The 17338-nt window shown below is 44.9% G+C and overlaps 1 protein-coding gene and 1 long non-coding RNA gene across 13 annotated transcripts in view; one reads left to right on the top strand and one right to left on the bottom strand.

Annotated features, from left to right (window-relative positions):
- The window catches only part of GATAD2A (GATA zinc finger domain containing 2A), a 101322-nt gene that overhangs the window by 53224 nt on the left and 30760 nt on the right, over positions 1-17338 (bottom strand). For 4 of the 9 annotated variants that reach the window (XM_042978697.1, XM_042978693.1, XM_042978698.1 and 1 more), the window contains exon 2: positions 5996-6084. Coding sequence is in view for 7 of the 9 variants with exons in the window: in XM_042978693.1 (XP_042834627.1) it covers positions 5996-6010 (15 nt within the window). In the remaining 2 variants the exon portion in view is untranslated. The other 5 variants (XM_042978692.1, XM_042978699.1, XM_007088384.3 and 2 more) reach the window with 4 other exon arrangements.
- Positions 1124-5997, top strand: LOC122236633. 4 transcript variants are annotated; one of them, XR_006214746.1, is made up of 4 exons: positions 1124-1155; positions 2405-2605; positions 5177-5395; positions 5882-5997. It is a non-coding gene; the product is annotated as an uncharacterized LOC122236633 (long non-coding RNA). The 4 variants fall into 4 exon arrangements; XR_006214744.1 differs by lacking the exon at positions 1124-1155 and adding an exon at positions 1501-1663; XR_006214745.1 differs by lacking the exon at positions 1124-1155 and adding an exon at positions 1797-2130.

The following is a 17338-nucleotide window of genomic DNA, read 5'->3' as shown; positions in this document are numbered from 1 at the left end:
CTAGCTCCTGTGAAGCAAATCCTACACAACATTCATTTATGAATGCACTGGTCAGTATTTGTATCTACAAACCACTATAATTCCGTGACCTGACCTCCAACAATTTAACAAGCATTTCTTAGTCTTTGTCAGAGTCACACTTAGGTCCTCCCAAAACCTTTCCTTTCAATCATTTATTTATCTTATTTCCCCACAGTCAGGTTTGCTGGTGGCATCCCCGTAGTATAATGCAACATGCCCCTGATTTACTATAAACTAGATTCTGCGGCCAAAACAAGCACACATCCTTCCAGTAGCACAGGTACCCTTCTTGGGTGCAGGCGGCCACTGAGGATCACTGTCTGGACTCACCATTTTATTAGGTGTCTGAAAACTTATAAACTTCTAACTCCATCATTTCATTTTAATTAGCCAGAATATGTCAATAGCAGCACTGTCCACTAGCCACATGTGGCTATTTAAATAGACTAAAATTAAATAAAATTAAAAGTTGACTTCTTCAAACTATTCCAGGTGCATTGGACAGTGAGGGTACAGAGAGTTCCAGGAAGTTTTGTAGGGCAGCACTGATCTTGTTCTCACCCACTGTTTTGCTCCTCGAGAGTTCAGTCCATAGAAAAGAGGATAAATGCTTGTTTCTTTCCCTTTATTTACCAATTTTCTAAATGAGTTGGTTCCCTAGCACCCCCCAAAGAGGACCAGCAAGATTCTTCCTTTCCTTTGAGTACCAATATAAATGAACCTGTTGATTTTTAACACATTTGACACTCCAAATTGGGAATCTGTTCTTATTCATACTCCCGTCTCACTGTTAGTAGTCTTACACATGTTCCCAATGCAGATTTAGAATTAAAACATTTTAGCTTAAGTGCCTTGATTTTATACTTGCATTTTTCTTTGGTGCTGAAAATTCTGGTTCTTAAAGACATTAATTACTACTTATTTATTATCTCCTATAATATAGTTGTCCCCACTTATCCACGGTTTTGCTTTCCACAGTTTCAGGTACCTGTGGTCAATCATGGCCCAGGAGCAGATGATTCTCTGACATATCATAAGGTCAATAGTAGCCTAATGCTATGTCACAATGCCTGCGTCACTCACCTCACTTCATCTCATAACACAGGCATTTTATCATCTCACATCATTACAAGGGTGAGTACAGTACTAAGATTTTTGAGAGAGAGGCCAAATTCACACAACTTTTACTATAGCATAGCTATAATTTTTTTTTTAATTTTTTTTAGTGTTTATTTATTTTTGACAGAGAGAGAGAAAGAGAGAGACAGAGCATGAGCGGGGAGGGTCAGGGAGAGAGGGAGACACAGAATCGGAAGCAGGCTCCAGGCTCTGAGCCATCAGCACAGAGCCCGACGCGGGACTTGAACTCACGGACCGTGAAATCGTGACCTGAGCCAAAGTTGGCCGCTTAACCAACTGAGCCACCCAGGCGCCCCTAGCATAGCTATAATTGTTCTATTATTAGTTATTGTTGTTAATCTCTTATTGTGCCTAACTTATAAACTAAACTTTATCATAGGTCTGCATGTATACAGGAACAAATCACAGTATATATAGGGTTTGATACTATCTGCGGTTTCAGGCATCCCACAGTGGTCTTGGAAAGTGTTCTGGTGGGTAAGGGGGCACTACTGAAACAGTAGTGAGTATTGGTATTATTAACCTATTATTAACCTAAAAATAATTCTTAAAGATAGTTACTGATTTTTTAAAAAAAGTTTTTGCCCTTACAGCATATCTCACTAAAACATTTATAGTCTACTATGTTTAAAAGTTGAGCAAAGGAAATCCTGAAACATTAGTTAAGTCACAACTTGGATCACAACTGACATACACCTAGATTCATATTAATTTCCTTTTGCTTTTTAGGGTTTGCTTCTCTCCCCCCGCCTCACAACTTGCCATACTTTTGTTTCATAATTATGTAAAACACCCATCTGGTGCTACACAGAAAAGAAAACCAGAGACATCTCCTGGTAACCCTGTCCTCTCTCATCCCTCCTCCTAGAAATAACCATATTGTTCATTTATGGTTTGTATTTCCATATTTAAAAATAAAATAGAAGCAAATACACATACATCCATGTCCCTCCACCTTTCCTTGGAGAGGTAAGCATACTGTATCTCTTTATCCCCCACCTTGCTTCTTCCACTTCTCATTTCACCCTAGAAATCCCATCACCATGACATAAGGACGTCCCTTCTTCCTTTGCTCAGGGGGCTTGATGCCATCCCCACCCAGGAGATCCATCCCCATAAGTCTCTAGCCCCAACTGACAAACATCTAAGTCATTTCCAGCTTTGTTACTTCAGAATGTTAGAATGAACATCCTTGTCACAATTCTTATGTTTGACAGTGTATCTTTGTGATACATTTTTCTAGAAGCGGAATTTCTGAAGCAAAGGGTAAACAAATCTCTCTCTGAAGAGCTGTGAGCCTCCAAAAGCAATATATGGCAGTGCTTGATTCCCATCAATAGACTGGTATCCACCTCTAGGGACAAAAGGTCAGAAATGTTGTCTTGAAACTCCAATGAGCATTATTCTTAGTATCAGAAAGACCTGAGCATCTTCTATACCTTTGGTAAGAGCCATCTGCACTCACTTTTTTTGTGAACTGTTTTCCTCTAAGTCACACCCATTTTTAATCCTTAACACCCAACATAAGGCAAAGTCACTCAGCACATGAGCAGTGTGTACCTGCTGAATAAACAGGACCCCTGACAGGCAAAAATTGAGGGGCAGATGCCACATCCATTAGCCCAAGCAGGCAGTCTGACCCAAGGTGTGCACACCTACAACTGTGTACAGTGTGGGGCACTGTGTGGGGGCTGTGTGCATATGTCAGGCTCACCAGGAGCCAACCCTCCTCCTGTCTTGCTCCTCTTCTATGCTTATTAAGTTCTGGGTGGCAGAAATGGGGAGACCCGTGGTGACCACAGGCCACGGTTCAACTGAAAGGGAGTGCTGGGCTGGTGTTAAACAGAGAAAACAGAAGGGGTGCCTGGGTGGCTCAGTCAGTTGAGCGTCTGACTTCGGCTTAGGTCATGATCTCATGGCTCATGGATTCCAGCCCCCAGTCAGGCTCTGTGCTGACAGCTCAGAGCCTGGAGCCTGCTTCAGATTCTGTGTCTCCTTCTCTCACTGCCCCTCGCCTGCTCACGCTCTGTATCTCTCTCTCAAAATAAGTAATAAAAACAATTTAAAAAATTAAAAAAAGAAAATACAAAATCAATTTGTTGAAATGACTTACACCCCACAACAATGAGTACACAAGCTGACATATTTATAAATCCTTAAAAAATAATTACTCAAGGGTATTTTTTTTTTTGCCCGTTTGACATTAGCCATCACATGCCATGACTATTTACAGACTGTCCTTTCCCATCAAACCCCTTCATGCAATGGCTGTCTTCCCTCCTGGACAGGGAAGGAGGAGGTCTGTTTTTTTCTTTTTCTTTCCTTCTCTCCGCCATCTTTTCTTTCTCTTTCTTTCTTTTCTTTCCCTCTCTTTCTTTTCTTTCTTTCTTTCATCATTCATTCATTCCGCAAGTACTTACTGCTCTGACCATGGTTTTTTTTTTAAACTATTTTTTATTTTTTTATTTTATTTTATTAATTTTTTTAACGGTTCATTTATTTTTGAGACAGAGAGAGACAGAGCATGAACGGGGGAGGGGCAGAGAGAGAGGGAGACACAGAATCGGAAGCAGGCTCCAGGCTCTGAGCCATCAGCCCAGAGCCCGACGCGGGCTCGAGCTCATGGACCGCGAGATCGTGACCTGAGCTGAAGTCGGACACTTAACCGACTGAGCCACCCAGGCGCCCCTATTTTTTAATTGTTTTATTTTTGAGAGAGAGAATATGAGTGAGGGAGAGGCAGAAAGAGAGGGAGACAGAAGATCAGAAGCCAGCTTTAAGCTGACAGCAGTGAGCCCAATGTGGGGTTTGAACTCAAGAACCATGAGAGTATAACCTGAGCTGAAGTAGGATGCTCAACCAACTGAGCCACCCAGGATCCCCTGACCATGTACTTTTGAGTTAACAAAGGACTAGGCAGAAGCAGGAGCACCTAGCCTAGGACCTCAGAGAACCCTAAGCTAGCCTACTGCCTTCAGACAACAACCGGGACTGCAGGACAAGGGCAGGCACTCACCACACTGGGCTGAGCTTCAGGTGAGACCTTTTCCAGATGTAAAGTTCCATGATTTTTAAATGCTAATGTCTAAAGACAGCCTGATGACAGCCAAGTGCCAGACCCATCCTCTATGGATGCCCCACTATGCCACCAACACCAGGTAAGAAGCCATTAGGACCAGGTATCAAGCATCATCAACACTGGTGATCCTCAGCTAGCTCTATGAAACCAGCATAGACTTTAGGTCACTTCTTGTCTCCAGAGGGCTCTGAGGGTCTCAGGTAGAGCTAGGGCAGGGGGGCGTGTAAAATGGTAGAGCTGCCATGACAACAGTCTGGCAAGTCCTCAAAATGTTCACCAGTTACCATATGATCCAGCAATTCCACTCCTAGGTATATACCCAAAGGAACCAAAAACATATCCACACAAATTGTGTTCACAAATGTTCATAGCAGCACTATTTGCAAATGCCAAAAGGTGGAAACCACCCAAATTTATCCTGATGAATAAATAAGTGGTCCATCCATGCGATGGAATTACTCAGCCATAAAAGCATATGAAGCACTGAATCATGCTACAATGTAGATGAACCTCAAAAACATTACTCTGAGAAAAGCCAGACACACACGTTATATAGTCTAGGACTCTGTTGATATGAAATGTCCAGAACAGGTAAATGTATAGAAACAGAAAGCAGATAGATTAGTGGGAGAGGGAGGATAAGGAATGACAGCTAATGAGGATGGAGTTTCTTTTGGGGGTGATAAGTGTTCTGGAACTAGACAGAGATGATGGTTGCACAACTCTTGAATATACCAAATAAATAAACAAACACTGAATTTTAAATCATAAATCGGTGAACTTTATGGTAAGCAAATTATATCCTGATTGTAAAAAAACAAACAAACAAAACTAAAGCACTGCTAAAGCTTTTGTTAGAACATTCTGGAAATGTTTTCCTGCTAACAGGAATACTTGACCATACTTTTTTTTTTTTTTTTTTTTGCTATATGCAAGTAAGAGCTGAAACCTCACAAAACCAACCCCAACTCTCGTCTTGAAGCAGGCAAATCCAGGCAGCCGGTTCTCACCCCATACAGCTATGCTGTTAGAGAGACATGCACCCCTCAGCAAGTCACCTGCTGGCTAGCCTGTAAAAGCAGCTGACCAACTCAGGAGGTCCTCCAAGCTGTCTTAGAGTTCTAAGACAATTCCCAGTTCTACCTTCTTCTCTAGGTAAGTAGTTCTGGGCCAAAACATGACTGGCCAGACTCTGATGGTAACAAGATAAAAATTCCACCCAGGTCTCAGGCTCTGCCCTGCTGGGTCCTTTCAGCCCTTGAGAGTCCTAAGCAAGGGGTGAGGCCGGCTCAGTTTCCTCACAGGTGTGAGTTGGAGTAAGGGCAACCAGTTCCAAGCACCAGTGCAGGGCCCTGCACTACCGACAGTGGTGAGGGAAAAATTCTACTCATTTTGGTTAGTGTTGGGAAATCACAAAAGTGGCCAGAGGACAAAGGCCACCTGGCTAGGATTAATTATCCTCTTCCTGATCTTACCAGGAAGGTTTATCCCATTTAGGCCTGGGCTTTTCAAGTGAGTGAACCCTGAGATAGGAGGGGTGAGCAAACAGCCTCCCTGGAAGGAACAGGCAGGGCCTGGGTGATCCTGTGGTAACAGCCCAGTACACAATTCTGGAGGAACTTGACTCTCTATTTCCTCTAGGAGGTAGCTGTAAGCTTCTGAAGCAGTGCTCAGTTTCAAATGTCCAAGGAGGTGAATGAGGTTCACTGGACAAGTCAGAGCCTTCATTCCAGACACCAGACCTCAACCACTCACCTGGCTTCTGGGCATGGGATGCTGGTCCTACCAGCTGGCCATGGCGGCAGCTACGTCAAAAGGCAACTTGTGTCAACGTGCTGACCAACCTAAAAAAAAGGACAGAAAAAGAAATACTGAGTTTCCAAGGAAAGTTTCTGGAATGTATGGACAATTTTCAATGTCTCTGACCCCTGGAATTAGTAAAAATTTAGATTAAAGTAAAATTTAGATTTCAGAGCTCTGCCTCTACTACCTTCCACAAGGAGGCAGGCTGAGGAAATAAATTTCAATCACTCTCTGACCTATGACCTGATGCAGTGCTAACCAATAAACACTAGCATCCCAGACACGGACTTCAGCAATATGGACACAGATATGAGGTAGTAACATGCAGCCACACACCAACATACTGAACACACAGAAAATGGCTCAACATTTCAGTTATGACAGTAATAACATTAATAGCAGAAACAGTAATACTTAGAATTTAACAGGTGCTTAGTAGCAAATTCCAGTTACTATGCTAAAACTCTGTATCTCTTTGAATCCCCAGGACAACCTTGGGGTTACATGATCATCCCCATTTTCAGATAAGTGATCTAATGTGTCTAATATTCAGGAGTTTGCCCAGGGTCACCCAGGTCTCCCTCTACAGACATGACTTCTTTGCTGCCCGGTCCACACACCAGGGAAACCACTCACCATTCCAGGCAGTGCAGGGTTTGCCCTCAAGAAGCTGAGGGTGCAATGTGCCTGGGGCCCAGGCAGACTTTACCTCCATAGGGCAACTTGAAGTTTTACCCCAGGGATCATCTCCACAGGAATTACAAAACTGCCCAGGGAGGAAGGAAGTACCTGTTTTACAGACAGGAAAATTAAGGATCAAGAATGTTCAGAACTCCCCCAAGGTCACAGAGACAGTGTGGCTCCAGGACTTCCCCCTCCTTTATGACATCAGACACGCAGGGCTCCAGGCGCAGAGGCTAAACCTAGAGAACCAGCCAAATCCCAGACTCCTAGGCAGTGCTATCAGTTGCAGCTTGCCGAATATTGTCAGTATCACCTCTGTTGTCATTCTTTGAGCCCACATGACTACCAGGAGGCCTGGCTCTAATATGAAACCTTTATTTTTAAACTGGGTTCACAACAATTCACAGTTCATGGATAGCGAGAAACACTCCCATGGGAGAACTTGCAAAATAAGCAAATATCAATGAACTCTATGCAAAGACCTTTGGGCACCAAGGAGCACGCATGGCATCCTCCTCAGTGAGGCCCAGGGCCAGATGTAGCCACCACCAGGGCTAGTTCCTGGGGAGGGGAGCGCTTTCTGCCACTCCTTTTTGGCCCCATTCAGGCCAAAAACACAGTGGACACCATTAATCCTAGTTCTTTCATATCTCTTGAACCATGGCCTCACTCTGCCATGGAGGGGGAAGCCCAGAAGGAGAGGCTTTCTGAGCACCTACCCTCTTCAGAAACAAAGTCAATACACACAAGTCAGCAGTATTTCCACACAGATTTTTAAAAATCCATTTACAGTAGCATATATATGAAATACTTAAGGATAAATTTAATTTTTAAAAAGATGTTCAGGGTGCCTGGGTGGCTCAGTTGGTTGAGTGTCCGACTTTGGCTCAGGTCATGATATCACAATTAGTGAGTTCAAGCCCTGTGTCGGGCTCTGTACTGACAGTTCAGAGTCTGGAACCTGCTTCAGATTCTGTGTCTCCCTCTCTCTCTGCCCCTCCCCCACTCGTGCCCTGTCTCTCTCTCCCTCTCTCTCTCTCTCTCTCTCTCAAAATAAGCATTAAAAAAAAATATGTTCAAGACGTATCAAGTAGAACCACAATAACACATCACTGAGAGAAATAAAAGAAAACATAAAGGAAGATATGCCTTGTCCATGGATCAGAAGATATCAATTATCTCCCAAACTGATCCACAGATTCAATGCAGACCCAATCAAAAACTCCCAACATGTTTCTTTTTTTTGGTAGAAAAAACAATCTGATTCTAATATTTATATGGAAATGCAAAGGAACTAGAATAGTGAAAACTGAAAAAGGCAAACAAATATGGAAGACTTATCCTACCTGATTTCAAGATTTATCATAAAACTACAATAACCAAGACAGTGTGATAAAGACAGACAAGAGATGGAATAGAATACACCCATGCACCTGTGTACAACTGATTTTTGACAAAGATCCAGTATCCTACTCTGCAAGACTGCAAGACCACAAGACACACTGGACAAAATTTTCCTGGAGGGCTAACCCAGCAAGGAAGAAGGCCTTCTTAATATGTTATCACAACACACACAATGCATGGATGGAATGCAATGTGCAAGAAATTTTAAGGTAAACTCAGACTTTCATACTCAAACATGGCTTTTCCCCATCTCAGCTCATGACAGATCGAGTCTTTCGGCTGCTCAGATTAAAACCTTGGGCTGCCCTCTTGATAAGACTACCCCACCATCCAGTCCATCAGGAAATCGTTTTGTTTCTGCCATTAAACACATTTGGAGTCCAACAGCTTCTCACACCTCCAGTGGACACCATGTTTGGTGTTTGCGCAGAGTGAAGCCCTACTGTCTCCTGGCCTGAGGCATGCCTCCTGCTATTCTACCCTAGCCATGCTGGCTTCCGGGCCACGCCTCCAACATACCAGGAACTCTCCCTCCCTTTTTATGTTTTAAACAAAATTCCAGATACGTTATCATTTTAACAATCACTTCTCCAACTGGCATCCCAAATTGAAAATGATCTTTGAAAACACAACTACCATATAATAATCCCTAAATGTCAGCAAAAGTCCAGTTCATATTCAGCTTCACACAATTTCTCAGAAATGTCTGTACACGGCCTGTTATAACAGTAGCTGTTCGAGTTCTTAATACTATACCTGCTCCCTCAGCCTCAATCACTCTCACGCCCAGATGGCAGACCCTTCCATGCCCTCCCCCATGTTACCGCTCAAAATGTCTCCTTTGCAGAGGTCCACCCTGCTCCTTCTCTCCCACAGGCCTGATCTCTGCATATTCCATATAATGTAGTACTGTATGGACTTTCTCACCCAATAAGAACATAAATGCCACAAGCAAAGGGGTGTCTTATCTGCCTGATGTGATTGTATTTCAAACACCTAGAACAGTGTTGGACACACACCAGTGCTTGATAAATATTTATGGAATGAATGAGCTGGGATGATTTAACACTGAAGGAGAAGGAACCTATCTGAGAAGCCCACACAGCAGCAGCCCCTCCATACAATTAGTGCAAAATTCACAAAGGAGCTGAAACCAAGCAGAGATCACTTAGCACCATCAGAACTAGGGACATTTCTCTAAAATAAACTGTAGTTGCTTTTTACTGATATATCATGTGGACTATTTTGCCATCTACCCGCACTGGCTGGATTTAGAGAGCTTTTACTGTTTTTATTTCCAACCCATACATTTAAAATAGTATCAAGTAACCCTTAAGTACACAATTACCAACTCATAAGAGACTCTTCCACTCCCTTGATAAATGATTATGGCTTGGCTTTGACCCCACACCTGGGTACTGTGGCGCGCGCGCGCACACACACACACACACACACACACACACACACACACACTGCAACCCACCCAAACACAACGATTTCCTAGTCTAAAGGAGATCACACTTGGTAAGAAGGCAGCCATAGTAATTTACATGAAATCAAGTCACTGCACTTTGGGCAACAGAAGTCCTTTGTTGCCATTTCATCCTCTCTAGCTTAGACAAGTGAGGTTGACCCCCTTTAAACTTGAGGGGAGGAGCACTGGGCAAAACCTGGCTGCTATCTGGGGAACTCCAGTTCTGAGGATACACTCGGGTTGCAGCACCCATGGTCAGCACAGGGATGAGTCTCTGGGGCCATAGGCATCTGACCGGGAAGCCTAAGCTCTCCAAGGCACCCCTGGAGGGCCCCATCATCCCTTCTGAGGCCCTGCTCTATAGAAGCTACACACCTCTGGTCTCTTTCTACCACCATCTGCACTCACCAAACAACTGTGCTGTGTAAAAATTTTTCAACTGTGTCTATAACTAAACATTTACCACCCTGGCTCTAATCCAGTCCTGGAAACATGACATGAGGCCAAAAAACTCCAAGAAGAAACCCAACAATACCCCTCACCTTCTCCCACCTCTAAGCCCACTAAGTCTACTAGCTCCATGAAAACTGAGTGCCCCTAAAGAATTACCTAGACCCTGTCTGGCAAAGGTCTTAGTGACTGCACCACCAAATTGTCAAGGAGGGGACTCCCTGGCCAGCCCTATCAGAAAGGGAGAAACTGAGGCAGCACAGTAGTAAAGCATCTCAAGGAAGCCTAGAGGTCACACCATGTGCTGGCTGGTTCCATGTGCTGGCTGGCTGGAGAATGATTAACTTGGGCCGAAGATTCCATTTTTTAATCCAGGGTCGGCAAACTTCCCTAAGTTGTCCTGGTGAACGGTATTCCTGGAACACAGCCACACCCACCGGAATATGCACTGTGTACAGCTGCTTCCACCCATAAGGCAAAACTGAGTAATAGAAACAGAGACAGTACAGCCCCAGAGGCTGAAAACATGGACTACCTGGTTCTTGAAAGCAGGAGGAAACTGCAGCCCTGGCAGGCTGTGCTGAGTATCAAAGGGACAGAGGTGACCCAGACACAGTGGCACAACCACGACAAAAAGTCAGGGCACAGGCACACCAAGGAGATGCTCCAGCTCTGTATCAGCCCCAGGGCACAAAGCAGTACCTACTCTCTCCAAAGCATGGAGCCTCATTAACCCTATGTCCCCATGGAGTAGGGGCGGGGGCGGGGAGAATGACTTGGCATACTAGAGAGGCAAAGAACCAGCCCCATGAGGGCCAAGGAGCCAACGGTAAGGCCAGCTACACAGGCCCATCCTTGGCAACCAAAACTGGCCTCTCTCCACTGTCAAGGGGAGAAGGCATCCACTGGGGTAACAGCCAGTTTGTGCCCTCCAAGCCCCTGATCTATCCCTGCCCTCCTTCCCTTGGCCACGGTAACCATGGCCTCACTGAGGGATGATGGGTCATCCAACTCCTCACACTGTGCCAGTGCACAGTGCAGCCTTTCCTAAGGCCCTCAATACCCCCCAATGCTTGTAACATCTTACCGTGACCTTTGAGGCCCTGCCTGCTTTAGGCCGAAGTGACTCTATGAAGTCATCTGGCATGCATGTATATATGTGTACACACACACACACCACATTCTTGGCTCCGACCACACTGGCCTTGTCTCAATTCTTCATACCACCACATCTTGCCTCCACCACTGGGCCTTTACACAGTGTTCCCACCACTGGGAAACCCCTTCCCTCCTCCCACTCATCCTTCAAAACTCAAGCACCTGTTACTCAAGCATGCTCGCCCTAATTAGTCCCTCCCCATTCCCCCTTCTATTACTGAGGACTACAGCCCCACCACTTGGCACAGCTGATCTTGACATTTGACATACAGCATCCCATTAGGTTCTCTTCCCCAAACACTCTTGAGAAAGGCTCTTATTCACCTCTTTATCCAATTCCTAATGAAGCACACAGGAGGAAATAGCATCCTCCATGAGTTATAAATACTCAAAACATCATAGACGAGAGGCAAAAACATAGCAACATAAATATAAACCCTACCCTTAATTAGAATAGCAAGTCAACACCAGGAAGAAGCAACATGGAGATAGGCAAGGCCACAGCACCACACTTCCCCTCTGGGAAGCTCTCCCCACCTCCCTTACACTACTATTTGGAGAAAGGCAAAGAGCCTGAAGAAAGGCACTCAGAGGTTCCAGAGGCCTCTACGGCCTTATATCTGGGAAGGCCTCCTCTGCCACTGCTGAGAAGTATGAGTTACCCCAGCATCTACGCACCCACATCTTGTACTCCCCTTCCTTTCCTAGCCTATCCTAAAACAGCCAGCACAGTCCTTCCAACAGATCTCCTTCCTCTCCAAGGCTTGGCTCCAACATACCCCTTTACCCTGGGCATTCCAGGAATCCCTCCCTTTCACACCACCAAAACCATCCTGAATGTTATAGCACATCCTCCTGATGAATCATGACTAGCTGCAGGAGCCCACCTGACCCTTGGGCAGACTATGCTGAGGACCAAATGACAGGCCCTGGCACTAGGCAGGCTCTCAGAAGTAACTAGTTCTCACTTTGACTAGTATGATTAATGTTTTCCCTCAAAATATTTCAACTCCTATCTAGAGTTTCCACACTCACCCCCCAGCAGCTGCCCTGGCAAGTCCACAAAGATCATCAAAACTTTAGGGGTGCCTGGGTGGCTCAGTTAAGCATCTGACTTCACCTCAGGTCATGATCTCAAGGTTAGTGAGTTCGAGCCCCGCACTGGGCTCTCTGCTGTCAGTGCAGAGCCCACTTCAAAGCCTCTGTCCCCCTCTTTCTCTGCCCCTCCCCAGCTTGCATGTGCTCTCTCTCAAAAATCAACAAACATTAAAAGGTTCAAAACTTTAGGGGCGCCAGGGTGGCTTAGTCGGTTGAGCGTCCGACTTCAGCTCAGGTCATGATCTCACAGATCATGGGGTCAAGCCCCGCGTTGGGCTCTGTGCTGACAGCTCAGAGCCTGGAGCCTGCTTCGGATTCTGTGTCTCCCTCTCTCTCTGCCCCTCCCCGGCTCATGCTCTGTCTCTCCTCTCTCTCAAAAATAAATAAAGATTAAAAAAAATTTTTTAAAGGTTCAAAACTCCCATATTTTAAATGCTCAGGAATCAGAAGCACCTGGCTGGCTCCGTCAGAAGAGCAGGCAACTCTTTATCTTGGGGTCCTGAATCTGAGCCCCAAGTTGGGTACAGAGATGACATAAATAAATAAACTTAAAAAATAAAAATAAAAAGCTCAGGAATCAAATGTCTCCATCTATCTATCTAGACAGGTCTGAAACTTTGGGAAGTATCTTAAGTGTTAGTGTTTATTACTGAGGCTGCTTGAAAGGACATCTTGAAGAAAATGTCACAAGAACAAAAGAGATAACTTCTTTGTTAACAATGAGGACCTAAGAATTGGTGTCTCCCATTCTGTGTACATGCACCAATATGTGCTATATTAAGGAAATTCTCTGAAAAATAGCCATAGGAAAACAAGGAATACCTTCTATCTCTAAGCCAAGCACTGGAGCAGAAAAGACCTCAGATTGTTTCTGGACTCTGTTCTCTTAAGTCCCCTGCAGACTCCAAGAGTCCTGTGTCACCCCAGATAGCTGGAGAAAGTGCATCCAGGCCCCATCCCTATGGGGACCAAAGAACACCTACAGAATCTCTGCTCCAGCACTCCCAAGATGATGCTACAATGGGCCTTCTAGAACCACACATCTTTTTTTTTTTCTTTAACCTCATAACATCCAGCACAAGCTAGGCCATCAAAATATGAGTGCCTTTGTTCCTTTCTCCCTAAGCTAACTCTTGGGAGGGTAAAACACATGCTCATAAGGATGCAGGATTTTTCTGAATTCAGAAAGGTTCCATTTTTCCTTACTGTACTAAAATATAGGTAACATCAAATTTACCATCTTAACCATTAAATGTACAGTTCAGTGGTGTTAAGTCCATTCACACTGTTGGGCAACTATCACCAGCACCATCCATTTCCAGAACTTTGTCACCTTGCAAAACTGAATCTCTGTCACCAGTTAAACACTAACTCCCCATTACCACCACACCAGCCCCTAGCATCCACCATTCTACTCTTCTAGCTCCATGAATTTGACTACTCTAGTGACCTCATATAAGTGGAATCATACGGTATTTGTCTTTTTGTGTCTGGCTTATTTCATTCAGCACAACGTCTCTTAAAGTAAAACCACACAGATTATTTTAACCCTTTGGGGCCAATGTGTGTACAGAAAAAAGCCCAAGGGCCTGGTATACCTATAGCCAAAAATGACTCTAACACCCTGATTCCCAGACTAGGCATGTACCTGACATCCTCCACTATCAATCCTGCCTTCCACTTGCCAAACTATACAAAATGGCACTGGAAAAACTTAGAACGGTAAGGTTAGAGCAGTGGTAAACATTATGCCTCAGATGGACTTTAAGTATGCTTAGGTCACCTCAGCTCTGACTTCCCAATGTACCCCATCTCCCTGAGATACAGCTTTCCCAGCCCCATCTCATAGCTATGAACCAAGACAATCAAGAAATGCCTCGTGAGTGAACGGTAAAAATGACTAGCTCATCTTGGATATAAACATTCCTTAAAACGGAAGCCAGAAGACATCGCAGCCCAACTCAAACATATTCCCTGGAGCACCTGGGCTAGATGTGGGAACACTTACACAGGCCACCAGGGGTGCAAGTTCCTGACACAAAAAACTCTACACAAGAGAGACCCACACAACTAGCCCAAAGAGCTTAACCACCAATCATCGTCACCAAAAAGGAAAACACTGTATCCCCCCTCAAGTTCTGAGCACCAAGCTCCCCTACCTTGTGGGGCAGAGCCAGGCCCAGGGGATTCACCACTGACATCTAACATCCTGTGTGGCTCAGTAGTTGAGCGTCCAACTTTGGCTCAGGTCACAATCTCACGGTTCTTGAGTCTGAGCCCTGCATCAGACTCGCTGCTACCAGCACAAAGCCCACTGAAAATCCTCTGTTCCCTCTCTCTGCCCCTACCCCCGCTTGTGCACTCTCAAAAATATTTAAAACAAATAACAAAAAACAAAAAAACCCAGTAACCTCAAGTAACCCCAACATGAGGTATCCAACTCGCACAGAGGGAGGGCATTTCATTGCCTATCATTTCAAATAGGAATACCCAGAGCACCCCAATTATCTCTTGGTCAACTGCTCCAGAATGGATTAAGACTAAGAGCAAAAAATTACTGTCTGGGGTTCCCCACCTAGTACCTCTGCCTAGGGCAAGCAGGCAGTCAGTCTCCTTTGCAAACACATATATCCCTGTGTGACCTATGACTAAAACATGCACAGAATCCTCTTGAGATGACAAAGAGTGGTCCTGAGTCTCCAGGATCAGTCAAGACAGAAACATTTGGGAGTGAGGATCACAAAAAGCCCCACCTGCAGAAGACATCAGCTCCATCTATGAGGTGGCCAACAGAAAGTTCTAATGGCAGCCAGCCTTGTTTCCAAGAATGTACCATCCAGGCTGCCTCCATGTCTTACACACCAGCATCTCAATCAGCTGTATTAACTTTATAGCTGGCTAAAGGGTTATGTTTATTTTCACGTCAAGAAATAAAACCTCCAGCTATTCTGTTATTCTATTATTTTTTATTTATTTTGAGAGAGAGAGAGAGAGAGAGAGAGAGAGAAGGAGGGAGGAAGGAAGGGAGGGGGAGAGGGAACATGGGGGAGGGGCAGAGAGAGAGAATCCTAAACAGACTGTAAGCACAGACACAGGGCTCAATCTCACAAACCCTGACATCATGACCTGAGCCAAAATCAAGAATCAGACACTTAACCAAATGAGCCACCCAGGCATCCCCAGCTATTCTATTCTAATGGCAAGTTTTCTTGAGTTTGTTTTTTATTTTTTTTTAATGTTTCTTTATTTTGAGAGAGAGAGACAGAGAAAGAGAGAGAGAGACAGAGCATGAGCAGGGGAGGGGCAGAGAGAGAGGGAGACACAGAATCCAAAGCAGGCTCCAGGCTCTGAGCTGTCAGCACAGAGCCTGACATGGGGCTTGAACCCACAAACCAAACCATGAGATCATGACCTGAGCTGAAGTCAATTAATTACCAGACTGAGCCACCCAAGCAGCCCTCTTGAGTTTGTTTTTAAAGAAGCAACACCTTACTTATCACAAAGGCAACCTCCTGGAAGAATCCTTCCACCAATGGACAAAGTTATCTTCCACTACCACTAAGGCATCGTGGGCCCTAGCTACAGGTACCATGTGCTCCCTCATCCAGGTCTGGGTGGCCTGGAGCCTACATGCGCCAAGCTAGCAGGAGCAAAGCCACCAGCTGAGCACCTTCTCCAAGCTGTGAAGACAGCCCCTAAATCAACAGCCCACTCACTCTCTCATTTGGTGATCCTAACACAGGCACCAACCCTGATCTGCATATTCACGAGCAGCGCAAGACCAGCAAATTAAACCAAGTCTCTCTAAGGAACAGCATAAAGGCTATCTCTCCTGAGTTAACATCCCCAAGAAACCATCTTCCAACAGGCGGTCCTGATGAATAAGCCGCTACACTAGTACATCTGAAAACTAATACAACATTATGTGCCAACCTTTTTCAAATTTAAGGGGAGGCGGGGTAGGAAGGGCAGCCAGACTGGCACAATCGCCTAATCTTCTGCAAGTACTCCCCAAAAGCTTAAGAACCATATCTTATTTTTCAGAATATTGTTCTTTGGAAGGGTGAAGGGAATACTTTTGTTTTTCAAGAGCAGGATTCTAAAGATGGCTCCATTGTATACAAATGAAAACCTGAGTCTAGAAGAAAAGAACTTCACAATCCTGAAATCCAAACAAAATCTACCCACAGTAGTCATGTAACTTATCCTTGAAAGGTCCAAGACAAGACGAACTATTTTGGTCAGTTACCAGAAGCTGGTAAGATAGCAGAAATCTCACTAAAGAAATGTAAGTGGGGGAGGATCTCCAGTTTTCACCTCTAAACCCCACCCCACTTCCAGCCACCTTCTCACTGTTGAGGAAAGTGTCCACCAGCCATCCTACTACATCTGGATGGATTTGGAACCTCAGGTGGCCTTTGCCACCTTGATTCCCAAGAAGGGTACCATCTTCCAGGCTGGCAATGGGAGACCAGGAAGGAGTGATTCAGGTCTATTTAAGCTAGTAGTTTCCAGAACACTAAAGGGTCTACCTAGATCCAAATCCAGAGGGGCTAGTGAGTACCCAGGCAGGCAGCAGGGTTAGTGTCGTCCACCCACAAACCTTCCAGATCCCCCGAGCCGAGATTCAGGCAGGAGAGTAGACTTGATAGAATTCTAGAAATCCAGTCTGACACTAGGTCTTCAAATACAAAACAAACTACAACCATCTGACCAACCAAGCTTCCCTAAGTAGCAGAATTGTTTCTTTGACCATCAAGGCCCAGGTCAAATAGTCAATACTATCTGGTAACTTCTCAGAAGTGGCTGGAACTGTCCACCAACCACACCATGGCATTGATAGCCCTGACTGAAGCCACACAGCTAGCCCAGAAGTCCTGAGGCCTTGCCACAAGGTCCAGGCCAATGAAATGATCCTTGGCCCCAGATGCTTCATTACTGCTACACATTCTGACGATGTACCACAGCAATCACAAAAATCACAAGACTGACTAAAACGCTGCAAAGTGAGAAGGGATAAACTATAA

This window comes from Panthera tigris, chromosome A2 (assembly GCF_018350195.1).
Source record: "Panthera tigris isolate Pti1 chromosome A2, P.tigris_Pti1_mat1.1, whole genome shotgun sequence".
Classification (NCBI taxonomy): Eukaryota; Metazoa; Chordata; class Mammalia; order Carnivora; family Felidae; genus Panthera; species Panthera tigris.
The sequence above is the reverse complement of the archived record's forward strand: the minus strand, read 5'-3'. Positions and strand labels throughout refer to the sequence as shown.